The sequence below is a fragment of the Sprattus sprattus genome (assembly GCF_963457725.1).
Source record: "Sprattus sprattus genome assembly, chromosome: 4".
In the NCBI taxonomy this organism is placed as follows: domain Eukaryota; kingdom Metazoa; phylum Chordata; class Actinopteri; order Clupeiformes; family Clupeidae; genus Sprattus; species Sprattus sprattus.
Genome location: NC_137923.1, coordinates 38023226 through 38044252, shown reverse-complemented (window position 1 = coordinate 38044252; position 21027 = coordinate 38023226). Strand labels below are relative to the sequence as shown.

Genomic DNA, 21027 nt, shown 5'->3' with positions numbered 1-21027 from the left:
GCACTTGTATAGCACAACCTACACAGCTGGGCATCAGCCCAGTCAGACGGCTCTCTGTGTGCACAGACAGCCAATCACATGCAGAAGGAACACCAGACTCTGAGAACTCTTCTTTTTTTTTGGCTTCCCATTGGCTGGTTAAGACACCCTTTGTGGTAGTGAAAGAAGCTGAAGAGGGATCTCCTTCTCTTTTAATCATCACAACTAAGAGAATCGGTGTATGTGTGTTTGTGTGTGTGTCACACCGGTGTCCGCCTACCTTAAACGTGCAGTCTGTGATCCTAATCCAATAATGTTTTTGGAAAATTCAGTTCATTTCTCGTCACGGTTCCTTTAGCTGTCCGTTCACTGTGTGCGCTCCAATAAATTACGGTGTACGCTGCCCTGTCTGTATAAATGGACAACAAACAATTGCAGCCAATCAGCACGTTGCTCTGGCAGCACGGAAGGGAGGGGGTGAAATTTGATTGGCTGTTAAGCTCAGATATCAACAACCTCTCGCCAGAATCTTGGACTGCATCTGAAGGTCAACTCCAGACATCTCCAAACCCTGCACCTCAGCTGACCATGACTTGCTGCATATTAATTCATAAAGAGGGATAATAACAGTTAAATACTGCTTTGATCACAGTATGATGTGCTGAATCGCCTGCCTGATCATGAAAAAAATGTCCTATTTTAGAAATATATATGTAAAAATTGTTTTGTTGTTGTTTTGTCTTAACACTTATCTGACTTTGGTCTTTCCTTGAGCCTTTTATTTGGTTGTCCTATTTAATTGTTATTTTAATTAAAATATATATGTAAACAAAAAAAAATGTCTCAGTTGTCCTCTTTTCTCTCTAAGGTGCCAAAGGTGATGAATACCCTCCAGAGGTGTTGTCAGTATTGTATCCCCTTGATATTCACAGAACTGAGTTGTGTGTGTGGGAATATTGATAAAGAAACAATTATCAAATATAAGTTTGATGGTTTATGAATGAACATTGCGCTTAAGGCCATCTTTTTTACTACTACTACTGTTATCAACATCCTTGTTTTAACTTACATATCCAAGCCTGCAAAGTCAACAGTAATATCCATTAACGAAAATCGGTGCACAGAAATTCCCCAAGAGCTGTGAAGGTATAAATATTTATTTTATTTATTTAACAACAATTTACAGTAGATTATGTGACAACACAGTATGACAATTGAAAGACTGTAAATCATATTGGTGATTCTCCTGACACAAGCCTCAAATGTCAACTGTAATGAATGGATTAAGATGAAATCAAAAGATAATTTCCCACTCTCGATAAGTACATTGATTTCAGCAACAGCTTGACCCAAATAAATATCAACATAAACCTTTTATGCCTGATGTGCCAAAAATAAATATCAGTGCTTACACTGTAACAGTTCTATTTACATGTGAAAATATGCCTTGGGCCTCTGAACAAGATCAAAACAAATAGGCTTGTATGGTTTAAAAGGCCTCAACACAAGAATCTCATATCTTTTTTGTTTCCTGTCCTATTCCGGCCACTATCCTTAACTCTTAAATACAGTTCAGTGCATAGTCTTCATAGTCTGCATCAATAGTTTTCACATCTTTAACAAACAGCACACAATACCAACCAGAAAGGGTTGGCTAGTTAAAAAATAAAAGGAAGATGAGCCCAATGGATTGTGGGAATTGTATGCTATGGAGGGCATGGAAGAGATACAACACTAAACCCTGGAGGATCTAGCAACAGCCCGTCAGATCAAACTCATCTTTACTGTGGTCCTTTGGCAATCACTACTGAGGGGACCCACTGGGTGCCTACTTATGGGACCTGTCCTGGCGGGGCTGTGGATCTTCAGGGTCCTCGTCTGGGCTGAGGATGTCGGCCATTACAAAGGAGTCTTCGGAGCGCGTGCTGACGCGCAGGGGGGCCAGCCGACGGATCTGGCTGGGCGTCCAGGGTAGGCGCCGCTGAGCACGCTGGGAAGGCACCACCGTCCCGTCCGTCTCGGGCTGGTTCAGCCACGGTGGGGTGTGCATCGGAGGGGGCGTGTCCATCTCCGGCATAAAAGCGGGGTTCTCAATCCCAGCTAGGGAGCACAGAAATGTTTAAAAAGTTTGTCTAGTCTTTCATTGATAGTCCTTTCATTAATATTCCATTCATGTCAAATATTTTCACATTTAGTATTTTTTAACAATACTTTAATAGAATACAGAATTACCGGCATAGATGGTCCTCTTCATTATCTATTTAAAAAGTATTAAATTGCTGCATGAATCTCGTGTAACATGAGCTTTGCAGGCTAAGAGTTGCTCTTCACTGCAGTTGCCTTGCACATGCTGTTTCAGCTGACTCCATGCTTGTGTGACATTTATTTGTGATGCCCTCAGCCAGTAAGAACTCACTGTTTCACAGTTTGATAGCTTTTGTATGTGTCTGTGGCGGGGGATTGTACCTCCAACAGTGTAGGGCAGTGGTCCCCAATTATTTTCCCCCAAGGGCCAAATTATGTAAAGCAAGTGAGGCTGAGGGCCAACAACCCCCCCCCCCCCAAAAAAAAAAATGACAGCGGTTTAAAAAAATAACAGTTTTTATTAGTGCTGTCAAACGATTAAAATATTTAATCACGATTAATCGCAAATTAATTAATCGCAAATTTTACTTTAATGCTCTTATCATGGAAAAGTAGATTGGCTTGCTTTATGCAATGTTTTATTGTATTGAAAAACAACATTGCCAAACAGGGGTGTACAAAATACAATTATAAAGTGCACATTTCAGACTCTGCTGAAAAGCTGCCCGTTGAGATTTTCAGACAACAGTGAAGCTCGCTTCTTTTGCACAACTTTTAAAAGGTAAACTTTCTATTCAGAATCTTTTTATCAAATATTTCGCCGTATCGCGCTCACCATCACTCAAACCGTAACGTTAGCCTACTACACAGTTTGCGAGGCCAAAAAGAACGTTAATCTTAAAAAAAAAAAATTTTTTTTTTTTTTTTTTTTACGAGGTCGCGGGCCAAAAATGTGCCGTACCCGGGCCGGATCTGGCCCACGGGCCGCCATTTGGGGACCACTGGTGTAGGGTGTCCTGAAGGAGTATCCACCTGCAGTAGCCCCCTCGCCTCCAGAGGCACTGTCCGAGGCTGAGGCTGAGGCTGAGAACTCAAAATCTGCTCCACACAGGAAAAAGAGATCACAACAAAACAAGAAAGATGTTGACTTGAAAGAGTGACAAGCATGATTGCTAGTTGGCTAACAAACTATAAACAGGAGATCAGTCTCACCTTCATCGCCAAAGGGATGGCTTCTGCTTCTGTCTGTGGGCTTGCCATTGGCCATCTGCAAAGAGATCACATTGCTGTAGCTGCCACTTTTGTTTGGTATAGACACAAAAAGATGAAATACATTTAACTGAAATGATTTAACAAAAGATTAGGGAGATTCAAGATATATTTGAAATTCTTTGTTCTTCACACAATGGCTCTTTGGATTCTGACCAATAGCAAACAAGTAAAAGACAAGGAAGTTCTTTGGGTGACCTCTGACCTTTTGTTGTCGCTCCTTCTGAGGGTGCTTGGTGATGATCTTGCCGGGTGCCACACCCATCTTGGTGGACTTGAAGGACTCCAGGCGGCTCCTCATGGTCCTCTGGAAGATCTCCTGCACTTCATCCTCACTCTGGTTAATGCTGAAGTTGCTCCTGCTGTACTTGTGACGGTGCTGATTGGACCCCAGAAAGAGGCAGAGAGTAAAGAGTCGTTTCAATCTTGCATGTCAGTATTTGCAGACTGCTGGCAATATTATTGTGAAACTTGAGTCAAAATAATAATTAATATCTAATATCTATCTAAGAGTGCAATATATATGTGTGTGTATGTCTATATGTGTGAGAGAGTCTGTGTGTGTGGGTGGGTGTTGGGGGGGGGGGGGGGGGGGGGGGGATTTGTTGTCCATACATGTTTCCTGCTCCTGTACAGATGCTGGTGCAGCAGGTGATGGGCATTCAGGTCCTCCCCGCCCCTCATGCCCTGCAGGTCCTGCTCGTACATGTCCAGAGACACAGATGGCACAGGGTCCCGTCTGACAAAGCCAGAAGTAAACCTCAGATACACACAGACAACTTCCATCTACCTCAGGTTCCTTTGTGAATTAACATATTAAATAGCACAACATTTCACATCACATGAACTAAAACATTAAAATGAAATACAGAAATAAAAAACTGAAAGCCCATAGCATTCATTTGGGATGGTTATGTGGGCTGAATGTCTGATTTATCGATCAGCATATGCTTGCCCTGTTCAATAGCGGATGGCCCTTTCAGTCAGTAGTTCATTTGTTTCTGCATGTAGACATTTGCGGTTTGTTCCGTGTGTCCCACATGTCCCGCTTTATCCCACGTGTTCATGACATGCCAGTTAATGTCATCCTTTGTGTCATTAACTTTTAGTGCAGTATGGAGTAGTTTAGAGTGATAATACTCCTATCAGGGGACCATGAAAGAACAGGGCTCCCCAATGAGCCATGCAGTAGTGCATTCTTCTACTCACATGAAGGAAACCACAGGTACGTGGTCTGGCCCGCTGTGCTCCGTGTCCACCATGATATTTGGCATCATGTCATCGATGTCTGCGCCAAACTTTTTCTTGAAGTCCACCTGGGCATCATCCTCTTTACGCAGGAAGGCCAGAGAGCCCCTGCGCTCACCCTGTGACCAGCAGACGGCGCTGTTATCAATTAGCTTACAGTGATGTGACAAAAGGTGTCACTGGGGTTGAGTGTGAGTATATGCTCGAACTGCAATATGATGATCTTCTTGGTGTCGAGTCAGAGTGCCTGTGTTGAAGGCCAGGGGAGGTAATCGCTCTCCCTTTGCTACAAACCGACTTATTTTCAATAACGTTAAAAACACAAGACTAGATTTCTCTGTTTTCAATTATGTTACGTATGTGAAGTTAGGCTTGTGAAAAGCATCTTAAGAACAATACTTACTTCAAATATAGAATATAAAAGAGTATGTTATGGTAGAAATAAAGAAGATTAGCTCCACAAAATGATTTTAATCTCATCTCTTTCACCTCTGTGATATAGTTCATGGCATCCTCGAGGTTGAGCTTGTGGAAAATGCCAAAGAGTTGGTCTTTGGACTTCCTAGGTTTGGGCTTCATCAGTAACCAGCTGATGTAGTTCTCCTCAAAGCGTTTCCACCTGATGGAGAGAACACGTTCTAACAACTTGATTTTCCCCTCTTCATGCTGCATATTATTACATTACAAATGCAAACTTTAGACAGCTGTATGAAACCCATCAACATGATATTTTTGTTCTGTTCTGGCTTACCCTCTGGTCCACCATTTGTCTCCGATTCGTCCACAGATGTCTTCAACCGCACACAGGATGTGATCAAAAGCCTAGTAATTGACACAGAATGAGAGTGAGAAGTTGTACTGCCAAATAATCTCCTGATCTCAGAATAGCATACATCACTCATTGTATCATTCACTAATTTAGACAATGTGGCGCAGGAAGGGGGGTGCTGAGGGTGCTGCAGCACCCCCTAGCTCCAGGCAGGGAAAAAATGGCAGGGAAAAATAAATAAAGCTCTTACTAATTTGTATGTATTAAATATATATTAAAACGGTTTAACTCATATTTTTGCTTTGGGGAAGAAAATGAATGTTAAACAAATGGGTTTGCTAGTTTTTAGTTATCACAGGCATGGATATCTTGCTATATAAGGTTCACGTGTGTGTGCTGAAGTTGGCACTGTAACGGACGAAGAAAAACGTAAACGAACTTGGAGTATTTTGGCTGATTCAGATAGTGTATGATATGCTAGAGTAATCTGTTTAGTCTCTAGTTTCCTCGTTTGTACTTGAAATCACAAAGATATAAGCCTAGCTCTTTCTCTGAGGGCATTATGGCATATGGCATCTGATTTCTCTCGATTTTTTGCTATTTTGATTCCTTGTGTTTCTTTGTGCTCAGGATCTCATTCTGTTTGTCCATATCGTTTTCTTTACCTATATGAGATGTATGGTACGTCGTATAGACTCACCCTGTTGTTAACTTTCTCCACCAGCTTGATCTCTGTCTCGGCCGCCCTCTTCACCTTCAACCACTGCACCAGGGGCTTCATGGTGACTCCCTGGAGACATTCACATTCATCAATCAGAGATACGACTCACACATGCATGCCGACTTGGTGAGGGACTCAGAATACAAACAACAGATTTTTTTTTTTTGAATTTGCAGTGTAATCACAATTTTGTCAGTGCAAATATTAGGTTTGATTTTGTGAACTTGATATTGTCATTCGTTTTTAACTGAGTGGCAGAAATCATTGTGTCCACAGAATGCAGCTGCTATGGCATGCATAAAAGAAGCCCTAGATGCGGACCACAGGTGTCCCCGGACTTTCCCGACTTGTCTTCTCTATTAGGACAGAGCAATGTCAAACCTCACCTGTAAGATCACAGTGAAGTAGACAACAATGAGTGTGGTGCTGATCATGAGGTTCTTCTCGGTGATCTTTTTTTCATCCAGCATCACTGCCAGCCCGTAGGCCACCGCCCCTCGCAGTCCCCCGTAGGACATGACCACCTGATCAATGAGCTCAATGGGCACCAGACGGTTCTTATTCAAGATCCACGTCAGGACGAAGACACCTGTGGAAAAAACACAGGTCACATATGCTCAAACACAGATGCACAGATGCATTTGAAACACAAGCACTCTCAGGCTCAGGCTCAGGCCCACACACACACACACACACACACACACACACACACACACGCTCGCACTCACACTCTTTTGGGCATCCCCATGCTGATTTTGCTCACCGATGAATCTGTATAAGAGGACAAAGAAGAGTGTGAGCAGGATGAAGCCTGTGTTCCAGACCCAGATGACTTTATCGATGGCCGTAACACCGAGGAAGACGAAGATCATGGTCTCGGAGCCGTTGGCAAACACCTTCATCACGTAGCGCACCGTGGTCACAGACCTTTCGTCCATGTTGGCATTGATGTACTTCTGGCAGCACACCCCACAGAATGTTATCCTGTCATCACATGGCTCAGTCATCAGTCACGGTAGCTTTGGAGCCTCTAAAACTGCTAGGCGCCAGAGATGTGATCAATGACCAAAGGCCAGTTATTTATCACAGAAAAGATAATTGCTTATAACGATTTACTTTGTTACGTGTCTGTTTTTATGTGTGAGTAAAGTTTGTGTTTGTATGTCTGCTTTGTGTGTGTGTGTGTGTGTGTGTGTGTGTGTGTGTGTGTGTGTGTGTGTGTGTGTGTGTGTGTGTGTGTGTGTGTGTGTGTGTGTGTGTGTGTGTGTGTGTGTCTGTGTCTGTGTCTGTGTCTGTGTCTGTGTACTTTTGTGGGTTTTGACAAGTGAAGGTGGATGTTGCCCTTACGACAGGATGGCTGAGAGGGATAGCATCTCTGCGGTCAAGTAGGACAGGTAGCCGAGTACAAAGATGAAGCCGGCCTCAATAATCTGGATATTCTTGGTATATCTGGTGATCAGTGAAAGCAGGACGGCAAACAACACGCCCACCAGCGCCCCTCCGAAAGCCACCACGAAAAACGAGACTGTAGGGATTAGAAGAGAGAAGGGACAAGGGAGTGACGAATTAGGAAGATTGGAGACATTTTTGAAATAACATGACATTACAACAGCAACAGAGAAGGTTAACATAAGACTCTTCTATTCTTACTTATGCCTCTGATGATTTCCACAGCGTCGATGTTTGGCCCTCCCAGAGACACAAAAGAATCAAAAACGTTGAAGAGCACCTAAGGGAAACAATTCAGATCCACAGATATGTTCCAAATCACCTAATCTGGAACATGATCGGTATATATGCTCACCAAATTTCAAAAGATCAAATGTGAACTATGTAAATCTTCCACCCTCAGATTAATTTATATATTTATTATATAATGTTTTAATTATTGTAGATAAACGTGTAAATGTATCCATTCTGTCCATTCTGTAAGTAGGTATGATGAAGGTAGGGGAAACTAACCACAGTGACACCGTCGTTGAGGAGTGACTCCCCGAAGACCAGGATGAAGAGAACCTCGTTGACATGCACCTCCTCAAACACCGCAATCACAGCCACTGGGTCCACAGCAGAAATCAGACTTCCAAAGAGCAGAAACTGCAGCAGGCCTATGTCGAGTTCACCTTCAGAACAAAGGTCATGACCTGTCACCTCAGAGCGCTGCCATGGTTAATCTTCTACTTAAATGTTCTACTACATTCTGGGTGGGTGATGATCACTGATCATGGATGATCATCATCATGATCATTATCAATTTACCAGTGTGGTTGACCCCTTGACCTTCTGTACCTCTTGGCCACTCACCCATAGCACCCCCTTCGTAGCAGCCCCACAGGGAGAGTCCCACGGCGCCGGCGTTCCAGCACGTTCCAATGACGGCGTAGATGAGGATGGCGCCCAAGTTGCTGAAGAAGAGCTTGTTGGGCATGAAGTAGCCAGCGTCCAGGATGATCTGGGGCAGCAGGTAGAAGAAGAAGACGGTGGGCGTCAGGGTGAAGGTCTGGGCCTTGTCAGCTCCCCACACGATCCCCCCAAGGATGAAGCCGATGAGGATGAGCAGGCCGCTCTCGGGAACTACGCTGGTCACATGATGGTTCAGCTCAAGCACTGCAGGTAAGAGACAGAGGGAGCGAGAGAGAGGGAATCACAGTCAGCTCATTTAAACCAACAAGGGTTCACACTTTCACTTCAGTTTCTGCTGGGGTAAGTATTATTTACGGTACTCCACATATGCTACGTCACAGTGGTTGTTTATTTTTCCATTCTCTTTGCAAAGGTCAAATCAACACCTTCAGAAGAAATCTTGATCTCTACTTTGAGGTGATATTTTGTTTATTTTGGCTTGTGAATGATTAACGTCAGCTTGTGGATTATAGTTTCAACAGCCCGTGGTAGCGTTAACTTTTCCTTTGGTGCATTATTAATTCTTCACAGATTATACTGGTATGGGCTGGGGAAACAAATAGACAAAACTCTTATTCAGAAAAGGCTTTTAAGGTGATTTAAGAGGGTGATGCCCTAAATGTGGCTATGCTTTGCTCAGTAAATATTTTTGTACACAACCTTTTCAAAGAGACTAGGTTTTAATGTCCTGCAGTGAAGTCTTTGGGACTTCCAGTTGAGAAAAGACAATAGAGGGCAGTAATAAAAAAAGACTCTTCCGTCCCAACCCTGCATACATTAAATTAAACCTCTAAGAAATGACAGAATTGCCTGATGCATGCAGCTATAATGCAGCTGTAATGTTAAAAACATTAAAGAAACCTCGAAGCACAACCAAATGTAGCCTTAGGAGAAACGTACACATCTCAGCCATCTTCTGATGTTACAGGTCAGAAAACGACTTAAACTGATTTTATCAGTGAAATGTGGTTAGTCGCAGGACTCCTGTAACAGCGTGTAAACAACTGCTACCATGAGTCTGCCACCCATCTTTTCTTTTCGCTGGCCACTAGAACAACCACAGCCTTCACTCACCGCCTTGTGCTAGTGTCAGCCTTTAGACAATCTCCTTCCTGCCTGTGTTTGATTCAAACCCTGTCATTGTCACTTTATTTACATGACCTGAGTGGCCAAGGCGATTCATAATGAATGTAGTCAGTTTTCTCACCTGAACAGTGATAACACTGGTGGTCAAGGAATGTACCTCAAAGTTATGACTCTGAAAAATGCTATGATCATGCCTTACATTCCAGTATATAAAAGTAGTAACAATGCTTAGACCATGGGCTGTTTCCCCAGGTTGCACACATATTGATAGAATCAATATTGCCCACCTACTGACTATTAAACTAATAAGAGGTAAAATAGCTATTTCTTTTCATAGCCAACTGAAAAGAAGCGAAGCAGTGGCACTTACACTCTATAGGCATGATTGCATAGTATCCATCTAGATACACTAGTAGAAGATTATTAGCCATTTTTGTCTTTTTACAAGTATTATTTTATTATTAATATTATTATATTAAACCTTTCTCATATTGTCCAAATGATACCCACCCAGCTTAGCCATTCCTGCCACAAATATCCACAGCACAATCACATAAGGCTCCTGTACATGGTCCCATTTGAATGAGACTATGGCAACCTCAGAAATGTTCTTGGGTTGATGTGCAGACTCATGGTTCCCAGAATTGTGAAGCACAGCCTCGTCCTGTGTGCGTCCAGGCGATACTCTGAGCACCCTGGAAGCGGTCTCCAGGTGATGAGCGGATCCATAGTGCCTGGTTTCGTTTACAAAGTGCTCACTAGGTGACCCTGAACTCTCCTCCGTTGGCACCTCTTGTGTCAAGCTTGTAAGTAACACCAACCCCAACAGGCAGGAGTGGGCAACATGCATGGTGATGACCAGAAGACAGATGGTGAGATGGACGAGTCTAAGCTCTTCGCTTGCCAAACAAATCTTCAGAAGTCTTCAGCTGTCCAACACAGCTCCCAGAAAAAGTCCCAAAAAAGAAGTCTTCCAGCACCACAAAATACTGCAAAGCTAGTTATAGTGCTTTTGTCCCAAAACCAGCGCAGTTCTGACTCCAGAACAGATGTGAGATCAGAATTTGACGATAGCGGAGTGCAGACCCAGGCAAAGCTCTGACACTGGCTGTGAAAAGTTGGCTGAACAAGATGTCCTAATTGTCCCAGCTCCTCTCCCTGGCTTTCCCCCCTTCTCTCTCTCTCTGTCTCTTTCTCTCTCTCACTCCCTCTAACTCTGTGTGGTCAGGTAGATGCACTGATGCGATGAGGGCAGAGGTACTCTGAGGCAGAGACTCAGCCTTTTATACAAAGCATATCTCTTCACAGGGTGGGACAAATGGCCACCCTTCCAGCCCCCTTGTAAAACCTCATACGTCGTGTCATCTCATGGCAGAATCACAGTAATACAGACACCTTTCCAGTTAAGAGAGCTTTATTGAAGGCCCTGTTGGTCACCCGTAAGTCAGATAAATGTAAGGCTGGGTGTTCGCTGCTCATAGCAAGCTGGTCCAGTGATGCTTTAAAAAAGTCAGCAGTGGATTTTAAGGGACATTGTTGTGGGTACAAATCACAAATTACTGGTCACATTACTGAACGTTCAAATTCCTAAATGAGCCAGCAAGCTCCAACTCTTCATAAGCCCTATCATGAAAGCCCCATACTGTAATCTGTGCAATTCAATGCCATATTTATGATTCCATATATTGTCATATCATTCCACACACATGGTTATGTTCAAGACAAAGTCCAGGATGGATGGCCGTTGACATTCTCAGCATGCACAGACACGGCTGACCTTGATTATACATTTTTGACTGAGCAGAAATCATTTAACAGATGCATACTGACACGCTTGGACTCTGATAGAATTCTGCACTGAAGTGTCCCTTAATGATTGACCGCTTCGTTACACAACATCCGTTAAAGGTTTTCCTATGTGGATGAGTGAACAATTCACACTCTCTCACACTAACATTCTGTCTGGGCCCTGGAGAAGATTCCTCAATCGGTCTAAGTTTGGGGATGGTGAAGTCTCCAGTCTCCATGTCTCCTAATACTGGGAGTGAGTTACCAGACCCTTTCAGTTACTGCCATCCAAACGTATTCTAATAAAAGATGTTATTCAGCACTGTGTCATTGAGCAACGCTAAAACTTATCAAAATCAGTGACTTGATGAAGTGTTTGTCTGACTTTTCAAGTCATTATTCTACTAAAATAGGGTTTGTCATTTGAATCTGTTTTATGGGACATTATAGTTTTTTCAAATATACTCAACATTCCGTCTGCACAAGAACAGCAGGAAGCCTTTCCCCCATTCTTCATCATCCTTGCCATGTAGGACTGAGAGAAGAAGAATTGATGATATAGAGACACTGAGACTAAGCCTTCCTTTCACTCACATGTGCCCTGTGGGTATCTTTCTCAAAGGGACGCAATGAACATTGAATAATGGACTTATCTGAGGATAAACCAGAGATATGAACCTTAGACATGAAACTCCGGTCATATGCCAGTGTGGGGTCCATCTCTATAACTGGGCACGGAGTACTGAGTGATTCTGGAACATTCCACAGTGAGGCAGCACATGATAGGTTAATAGAAGAAAAAAGGCTGAGTAACACTAATATTAGTACCTTCAGACATGAGGGGAATTACCAGTGGTCATTGCAAAGCACTGACTGGTATGTGTCCTCTGCCCTGTCTCTAGAGCTTCCCTGTCTGTACTCACCTATGCTAGGTGCCAGTGGTTACAAGAATGACAAATGTGAGCTACAATCCACTCTCTGGTCATATGCAAGGGAGGTGTCCATTTCTTTCACTCGGCTCAGAGTATTTAGATATGTCTGTGAAGCTCCACAGTGAGGCAGCATTTACTAGGTTAATACAAGAGTGTCCGCTGAGAAACAAAAACCTCACATAATAACTCAGATATGCCCAGGGCCTGCATTCTCTTCAGTCTCCTTATGTCATTCGTCATGAAAGAGGGCCTTATAGGTTCCTGATGATTGTGCTCCGGTGATGCAAGGCACTCAATCAGCAGGGTGTTTTAATGGGCTGAGAGCCCAGAACTGTGTGAAAAGAATCAGGCACAATGGAGCAATTGATGTTTTAAAAAAAATGATGCAAACTGAGTAATTCCCATATCCTGACTGGTCTGTGTGTGTGTGTGTAGAGGGGGGGGGGACTTTAAGTTTAAGTTATAAACAAATAAACCAAGCTCTTATGTTACGAGAAGGTGTATAAGGTGTGACTTAAAGTCTTAAACCTTTGTAAAGAGGTACTAAAGAGGTACTTAACGCAACAATGAAATCCATGGTCAACACACATGGTTCCTAATTATTACTGACCTTGTTAAGTGAAAATTCACCTAAGTTACCTCAGGACTCCGGAGTTGTATATAAGTATATTTATTAAACAACAACAACAAGCTTGTCAGGCTCAACCACGTCCTGGCTGGCCAGAGAGAGGGAGCCTGGGGTCACTCACAGACTGCAGCAGACGAGAGAGAAGTAAAATTAAACACATCACACAGGGTTTATATAGAAAGAAGTTAGCAGTCTCTAATGCCAAAACAGTTTGTCAGCAGGGATAACCACGTGGTGGGTCTCTGACGTCAGAGGTCATCTTACTATGCTTCCTGTCTTGCAAGGATGTCAGTTTTAGACAAGGTCGAAAGAAGCACAGTTCGACCCTTCTTATCACCTCTGGTGATGCTATTACACATATGCAGATTAAGTGGCATCTAATAATCTAAGTTACACACACACACAGAAACACAGAAAAGCCATATTCCTGCTTACATAAGCACATGATACATACAAGCTAATTATTAAATATAAGGCACTTGATTAATACATTCATACTTGATTATTGTTAGAGTTTCATATTTCTCTATCAGACCCGAAGTTTATTTAAGACTTGAGTATGAGTATTTCAACTGGGATATGTTCGAATGAACACTAACAATTTAGTTTCATAAAAGTAACTGATTTGGCCATATTTGGCACAATCAGCTATGTTAATCATGACCGGATCAGCACAAAACTGTTTATATGTGAGTTCTAGGAACACTCATTGTACCCCTGTGACAAACATGTTCTACCCCTATCTTCTTCACTTTTCTTCTCTGTCCTCTCTCTGACCTCACCACAGAGTACAGTCTGTGGTGATGAAGACCTGTGGCCATGATTATTTCAGTGCAGCACAGACACCTGAGTCACCAAGATGCTCTCCAGCAGCATACGTCCTTCAGGGAGCAATGGGCCTGAAACTGGCTTAATATAGCTCCACATTAACCCGCCATCTTACATCATTTTGACACCTTTCTGCCCGTGGGCGTCGAGCCGCTTGTCTTGGTTCCGCTGATGTGAGCCCTGTGTACACATACCACCGGTCACACTTCAGCTCACATTAATGTTGTTGCAGACTGATGGCACCACATTTCTGTTGTTTAAATAAGGACTACTCCAACAGTTTTGTGAGGGCTTTGGTTTGATGCAGTATGTGAAGGTGTGTGAAACGTTAACTACAGTATATCGCCGTCGGGGTTGAGGGAGATGAAGCATAGAATCGCTCTCACCTTTATACAGTAGGGAAGGGTGTGGGGACAGGAGCATAGCTCATTTGTACCCCCTGAAAAATCAATTGTGTGTAAATCTCACAAATTTGGGATGGCATGTTTTTGGGCCCATGTCCAGAGCTGCCCTCCCCTTTATCTATAAGCCAGACAGTGACAATTTTGAAGTTAATTGATCCCTGGTGCAGGACACTTTCTTTCTTTTTTTTTTTAAGATTTATTTTTGGGCTTTATGGCCTTTAATCGATAGTTATAGTGAAGAGTTGGACAGGAAATGAGAGGGAGAAGAGGTGGGGAGTGGACAGGAGAAATGACATCAGGCCGGAACCGAACCTGTGTCCTCCATGGGCATCAAGCCTGAATGTGGTCGGGGCTACTGGTTGCGCCACAGTGCCCCCCGGACACTTTCTTTTTCTACACTTTTCTGTCCCGCTGAGCTTAAATGTGACATTTCGACACAGTCTAGTGATCCACAACCCTTATCTCACTTCAAGTCAGGAGTTCTGCCTTTCGTTTGTTGACCAGACATCACGTCTTGGCTTGGGTTTGTGAAAATATTCTTCGCAGCACACGTACACTGCCCACTCACTCAACTTGGAATAGGCCTATGGTTTAAATTGAGTAAAACGCTGGATCTAACCTTCAAAATAGAAAGAACATGATATGAGGTTGACACAAAAAATGTAATACATGCAACATGAAGCATGATGTGATAATAAATGTGATGCGTTCCTGTTCTAAGCCACAATACCACACTTTTTCCTCTCTTTTAAACAATCACTCAACTCGAGAGAAATGCAGCCTCACATACTGTATCTGAGTTTGGGTAGAATTTCCCTTCAAGGAAAGTATTCCATACTTTTTTCCACCAGTGACAGATCACACATTGTCATACTCTGTGAGTACTACTAATGATATTTCTTGTCAAAATCTTCACTTTCCTCTGTTGTGAAACGTGAGACTGCAGCACCAACAGTATTGCTCATTCATCAGGACACTGTCACCCACATAGTGAAACTGCCATAACATCAGCATGCCGATTACCAAATGCTCCACCAATGACAATGACAATCATCTTTCTCAGAGAGCATTCAAAGGTAATGGTGGAAGAGGTGAGTTCCATGCCATGCATTTATGCACACTTCGCTTCTAGACGTATAAGACAGGTAAACAACTACATGTAAAGGGCAGGAGTTGAATTGAGTGTTTAAAATGCAGAAAAATATTAAGGGAACACTGTTTATATGTCAAGCCTACATAAAAGTCTACGCCAAGCCTATTTCAAAACTACTAACTAGTCCTTTAAGTCGATTCTCAAGTCTTCCAAAGAGACCTTATAAGGAGAGATGATTGTAAGGAATTTGTTTGCTGCTCACTGCTTGCTAACAGGTGATTTGTGCGATACAGCTGTGTTAACTATAGTGGTGACTGGTGTCTTTTTAGTGACATTTCCTTTTTTCCAACTACAGAGACTAATATACAGCCGCGGAAAAAATTAAGAGACCACTTCAAAATTATCAGTTTCTCTGGTTTTACTATTTATTGGTATGTGTTAAAGTAAAATGTACATTTTTGTTTTATTCTATAACCTACTGGCAACATTCCTACCAAATTTCAAATAAAAATATTGTCATTTAGATCATTTATTTGCAGAAAAATGACAATTGGTCAAAATAGCAAAAAAGATGCAGTGTCTTCAGATCTCGAATAATGCAAAGAAAACAAGCTCATATTCATTTTTAAACTACACAATACTAATGCTTTAACTTAGGAAGAGTTCAGAAATCAATATTTGGTGGAATAACCTTGATTTAAAATCACAACTTTCATGTGTCTTGGCATGCTCTCCACCAGTCTTTCACATTGCCGTTGGGTGACTTTATGCTACTCCTGGCGCAAGAATTCAAGCAGCTCGGCTTCTTTTCATGGCTTGTGACCATCCATCTTCCTCTTGATCACATTTCAGAGGTTTTTTTATGGGATTCAGGTCTCGAAATTGGGCTGGCCATGACAGGGTCCTGATCTGGTGATACTCCATCCACACCTTTACTGGCCTGGCTGTGTGGCATGGAGCATTGCCCTGCTGGAAAAAACACTTCTCAGAGTTGGGGAACATTGTCAGAGCAAAAGGAAGCAAGTTTTTCTTCCGGGACAACGTTGTACTTTGCCTGGCTGAGGTTTGTAAAAGACCATAAGGATTGAACCAAAGCGGACTGGAGGGTCTCCTAGTTCGTCTTCTCTGATGAGTCCAATTTCACAGTAGGTGCAAGACTCTGTGGCTTGTAGGCCTCTCCAGGTCTCCGTCTAACCATCAGACGACCATGTGTTGGGCAAAGCTGAAAATTGGAGACTAGGAGACCCTCCAGTCCGCTTTGGTTCAATCCTTATGGTCTTTTACAAACCTCAGCCAGGCAAAGTACAACGTTGTCCCGGAAGAAAAACTTGCTTCCTTTTGCTCTGACAATGTTCCCCAACTCTGAGAAGTGTTTTTTCCAGCAGGGCAATGCTCCATGCCACACAGCCAGGCCAATAAAGGTGTGGATGGAGTACCACCAGATCAGGACCCTGTCATGGCCAGCCCAATTTCGAGACCTGAATCCCATAAAAAACCTCTGAAATGTGATCAAGAGGAAGATGGATGGTCACAAGCCATGAAAAGAAGCCGAGCTGCTTGAATTCTTGTGCCAGGAGTAGCATAAAGTCACCCAACGGCAATGTGAAAGACTGGTGGAGAGCATGCCAAGACACATGAAAGTTGTGATTTTAAATCAAGGTTATTCCACCAAATATTGATTTCTGAACTCTTCCTAAGTTAAAGCATTAGTATTGTGTAGTTTAAAAATGAATATGAGCTTGTTTTCTTTGCATTATTCGAGATCTGAAGACACTGCATATTTTTTGCTAATTTGACCAATTGTCATTTTTCTGCAAATAAATGATCTAAATGACAATATTTTTATTCGAAATTTGGTAGGAATGTTGCCAGTAGGTTATAGAATAAAACAAAAATGTACATTTTACTTTAACACATACCAATAAAAAGTAAAACCAGAGAAACTGATAATTTTGAAGTGGTCTCTTAATTTTTTCCGCGGCTGTATATTACAGAGATAGAGGTTTTTTTTCCATTCCACAGAGATGTTGTATATAATCATGACAATCAGAAATGAATGCAACCTATTGATCAAGAAAGTGAAACAGTCATCTAATTTCCATTGAGAAACATGTCTAGATGATAATGATAATTAAAGTAATCAGTGGATGGGTCCTTGCCAGTGCAAAAATACCATACACTTGACCTTAACACATTGGAGGGAATGACGTTTTTTCAAGTTGAACATGAGTGTTGCATTGTGCATTGTGTTTTGTGCCTTGTACGTGTTTGCTTACATGTCTACACACACCTACATTTATCACAAAAGCATGTGTGGTGTGGTATCCCGTGGTGGAAAACTCAATTATGTTGAGTTGTGTGTCAAGAAAATCAACAATCAGTGTAATCGCTGTGGTAGTCTGACAAACTATTGAAAATTGTTTACGCTACTGAGATGAATTCGATTATGTGCACGCTATGTTTATATGGGAATCAAACAAAGCAAGCATACTGATGTGTGAAAAGCATTAAGCTGGGCTTGGAAGTAAGTGTATCAGGGGAACTATTAGCATGTCTGCTGTGAGCTCACCATCTTCTCCCAGAGGCTATTCATTCTTAATCTGGGACCCATCCACATTTCTCTCACTCTCTAGCAAACCAGGTGCTATTAGGTTGGGCCTTGCCATGAAGACAGGTGCAGAGAGCAGACCAAATATGACATGAATATTTCCAGGCCCAATGGGTCCTCCCATTAAAACATGACACATAACCCAAGGGGAAGGGTAGAAAGATAAGAGGGATTAATCAGGTGTATAAAAAGGGAAAGCAAAACTCTGTAAAACCAGTATAGTCTAGAGACTTGCTCAGGTTTATGCTGTTTGCATTATACTGGCAAAATAACCTTTTTTACTTTATCAAAAACCTACAAATCAGCCATGACAATCCCTGCAGGTTGTCTCGTATAAGAGGACATCAAGCTTCCAGCATGGTCTTAAATATTTACATGTCTCGTACAAGAGGATATAAAGCCTCCAGCATTGTGCACTGTGTATAATGTATAGTGCATTGTGTGACAGCCCCTAAACTTCTCATTCAATAATGAAATGGCACAGGCTAATTTCCTCCCTGTGATTCAGAGCTCTAGTTGTTAAGTTGTTGTATGATACTTGGTTATTACTTGATTCAAAAAACAGTCCCAGCATGGTATTAAAGTACCCCGAAACAAAATGTAACAGGCTGAGATAGACACAGAAATCGCTTATTGTGGAATAATTGTTTTGGGTACTAATTGTGTGGTAGGTACAACCATGTTTACTCTCAGTTTGCACTGAAATGTCACCTTTTTGCTTTGACAGTAAGAGCAGAAATTGTAAAGGTCAAAGAAAACAACACTGTGAAATGCTGTTTGTATTTGGCTTGAGTTGGTATCAGCAGTCCTGTTGTGCATTTGTGTATGCTGTTAAGATTTAGAAAACCAATACATTTTTTCTTTTATCAAGCACATGAGGGACTGTCATAGCAACAGCTTAATTTAGATTTTACAATGGAACCTCTGCTCTAAAATCACTGTTGAGAATATCACTAACTTTGACAAATGGCACAACAAAGCAGGCTTTTAAATGTATCTCGCAGACCCATTGAAATCATCTGTCCAGTGCAAATCATGCATCTCATTTCAATGGCAGGCTGCATGTAGACATGAAATCTGAACACAACCTTACCTAATTTGCAGAGCCAAGAGACCAGAATCCACAGGGCCACTAGGTATGGCGTCTCAACGTGGTGCCACTTCCAGGACACGATGGGCAGGGTGGTGATGTTCACTGTGCCATGCCCGCCATCTTCGTGGCTACCCCCAGAGTCATGGGTATCTCCACTGTCAGTATTGGTGGTCCCGGTGTGGTGGTCCAGGTCTGGTTCTGGTTCTGTGTTGGCTTGGCAGGGTGTCCCCAGGAGCAGCAGCAGCAGCAGGAGGCCCCCGGTGAGCAACAGCACCAGTCTGCTCACACCTGCCATGTCTCCAGAGCAAGTGCCTTTCCTCTGCCAAGCCTCCTTCCTCTGGCTTTGTCACTGTCTGAGTCTCCCTCACCTCTGAGTACAGGGCTTTCACACCTCTCTATAGGTCTATATTGCCCCTGTGTGTATGTGTGTGCGTGTGTGTGTGTGTGTGTGTGTGGATGTGTGTGTGTGTGTGTGTGTGTGTGTTTGTGTCCACATCACCTCCTCCTCCTCCTGAACTTGCTTCTCTCCTCCCTCCCTTGTCCAGTCTGTGCAGGTGAGGTAACAGGTAGCCCCTCCCTCTAGCTCTCACCTGGACGGTCTTGTTTGAGCAGTTCATTAATGATGAGACAGAGGTCCATTTGTTTGTTTCAGTCACTTATTTATTTATTTATTTATATATCCTGTCAGTACGTTTATAAAGTCAGTTACTTTTGTGTCTTTAATTTAACCAGGGTGAATAGATAACTAAATTTGCCATCGCTGTAACACGCAGGGAGAAGAGTTATAGGGGGCATGTTGCAAGAAGAAACACAAATATCCCTGTTGGTTGAAGACTGCACAAGGTGGCAGGTCCTGCACCCAAACGTCTGAGATCACTTATTGTCTTTCTTACATTCTCTGTCCTGTGGTGAGGGACACAGAGAGAACCAACGTGCTCTTTTATCCAATGAGATCTGGAGGTATTCCATTCAATACGGTTCATTTGCTAATATATCTGGCTCATCTTCCTATGCTATCTCTTTAAGTAATTATCTCTAACTATCTCATGACTGATTATGCATGACAATGAATACAGCTAAGATTGTGTTGCTGCATCCTTGCAAAAACACACACACACACAAACACACAAAACAGTTAGAAGCTACATAGGGTCATTAGTACCAGTACACCAGTATGTCTTGTGTTTAGTTGATAACATTGCAACAGAGAGACTGTTGCATGAACATTGTCCAGAGTCATTGGCAGCCCTTGACTGTTACAATTCACCTGAATTCACTGAGTTACATGTTGACTGGACTTCTGTCAAAGTTCTCTAATGTTTGATTGCAAAGGCAAGGGACAGGAGAAAAAGGACCAAGTTGACTCTGCCTCCAGCTGGTCCTCTTAGTGAGTATAAACACACACACACACACACACACACACACACACACACACACACACACACAGTGATACAAAGATGATAAGGGTGTGAATACCCTAGAATTTCGAGTTCCTCTCCTGATTTTCCTGCTAAGTTGAATGACAGGTGACGTATGTTATTTCCTTCTCTCTGCTCCCAGTAACTGCTTCCTTAAGATAGCTGTTAAATCCTGAGCTCACTCAAGGGGATAGATTCCCCACTACACACACACACACACACACACACACACACACCTACACTGACACATAATGACATAAACGCTCACACCTTACCACCTAACTTACACAACTCACACTGACATGCAAGCACTCGACCCACATTGTTCACATATTCACACAAAAGCACACAATAACACTATATAGTGAATAACACAAAGCAGTGCAAACACAGAAATGCACACATTATTTACATTACTCAAATAGAGAGACTTAGGGTATAAAAAAAGCAGTCATAAGCAAGACAAAGACCTCACAGTTTCCCTAGGGTCAACATCTCTCCCTCTTAAGAGGTTTATTGAAGGACAATGTCTCATCAATGTTAACAGGAGAATCCTACGCCACTATTCACATGAGGACACTACATTTTTAACCATAGATTTTTAGGATTAGGATAAGACCTTAAGAAGGGCCATTTTTCTGAAACATGCTGGTTTTCAAGGCACATTGCACATGT

At 42.5% G+C, this 21027-nt stretch overlaps 1 protein-coding gene across 1 annotated transcript; it reads right to left on the bottom strand.

Annotated features, from left to right (window-relative positions):
- Window positions 1–1807: 1807 nt before the first annotated feature.
- Window positions 1808–19229, bottom strand: LOC308363495 (sodium/hydrogen exchanger 3-like; the record flags this gene model as incomplete). The annotated part of the gene is made up of 16 exons (XM_080836301.1): window positions 1808–2079; window positions 3046–3162; window positions 3277–3331; window positions 3539–3712; window positions 3949–4072; window positions 4543–4700; window positions 5071–5200; window positions 5333–5403; window positions 6051–6140; window positions 6458–6660; window positions 6835–7055; window positions 7419–7596; window positions 7722–7800; window positions 8034–8194; window positions 8376–8678; window positions 18935–19229. 16 exons carry the CDS (start codon window positions 19227–19229, stop codon window positions 1808–1810), a joined length of 2631 nt encoding a protein of 876 aa, XP_080692427.1.
- Between the last annotated feature and the right edge of the window lie 1798 nt (window positions 19230–21027).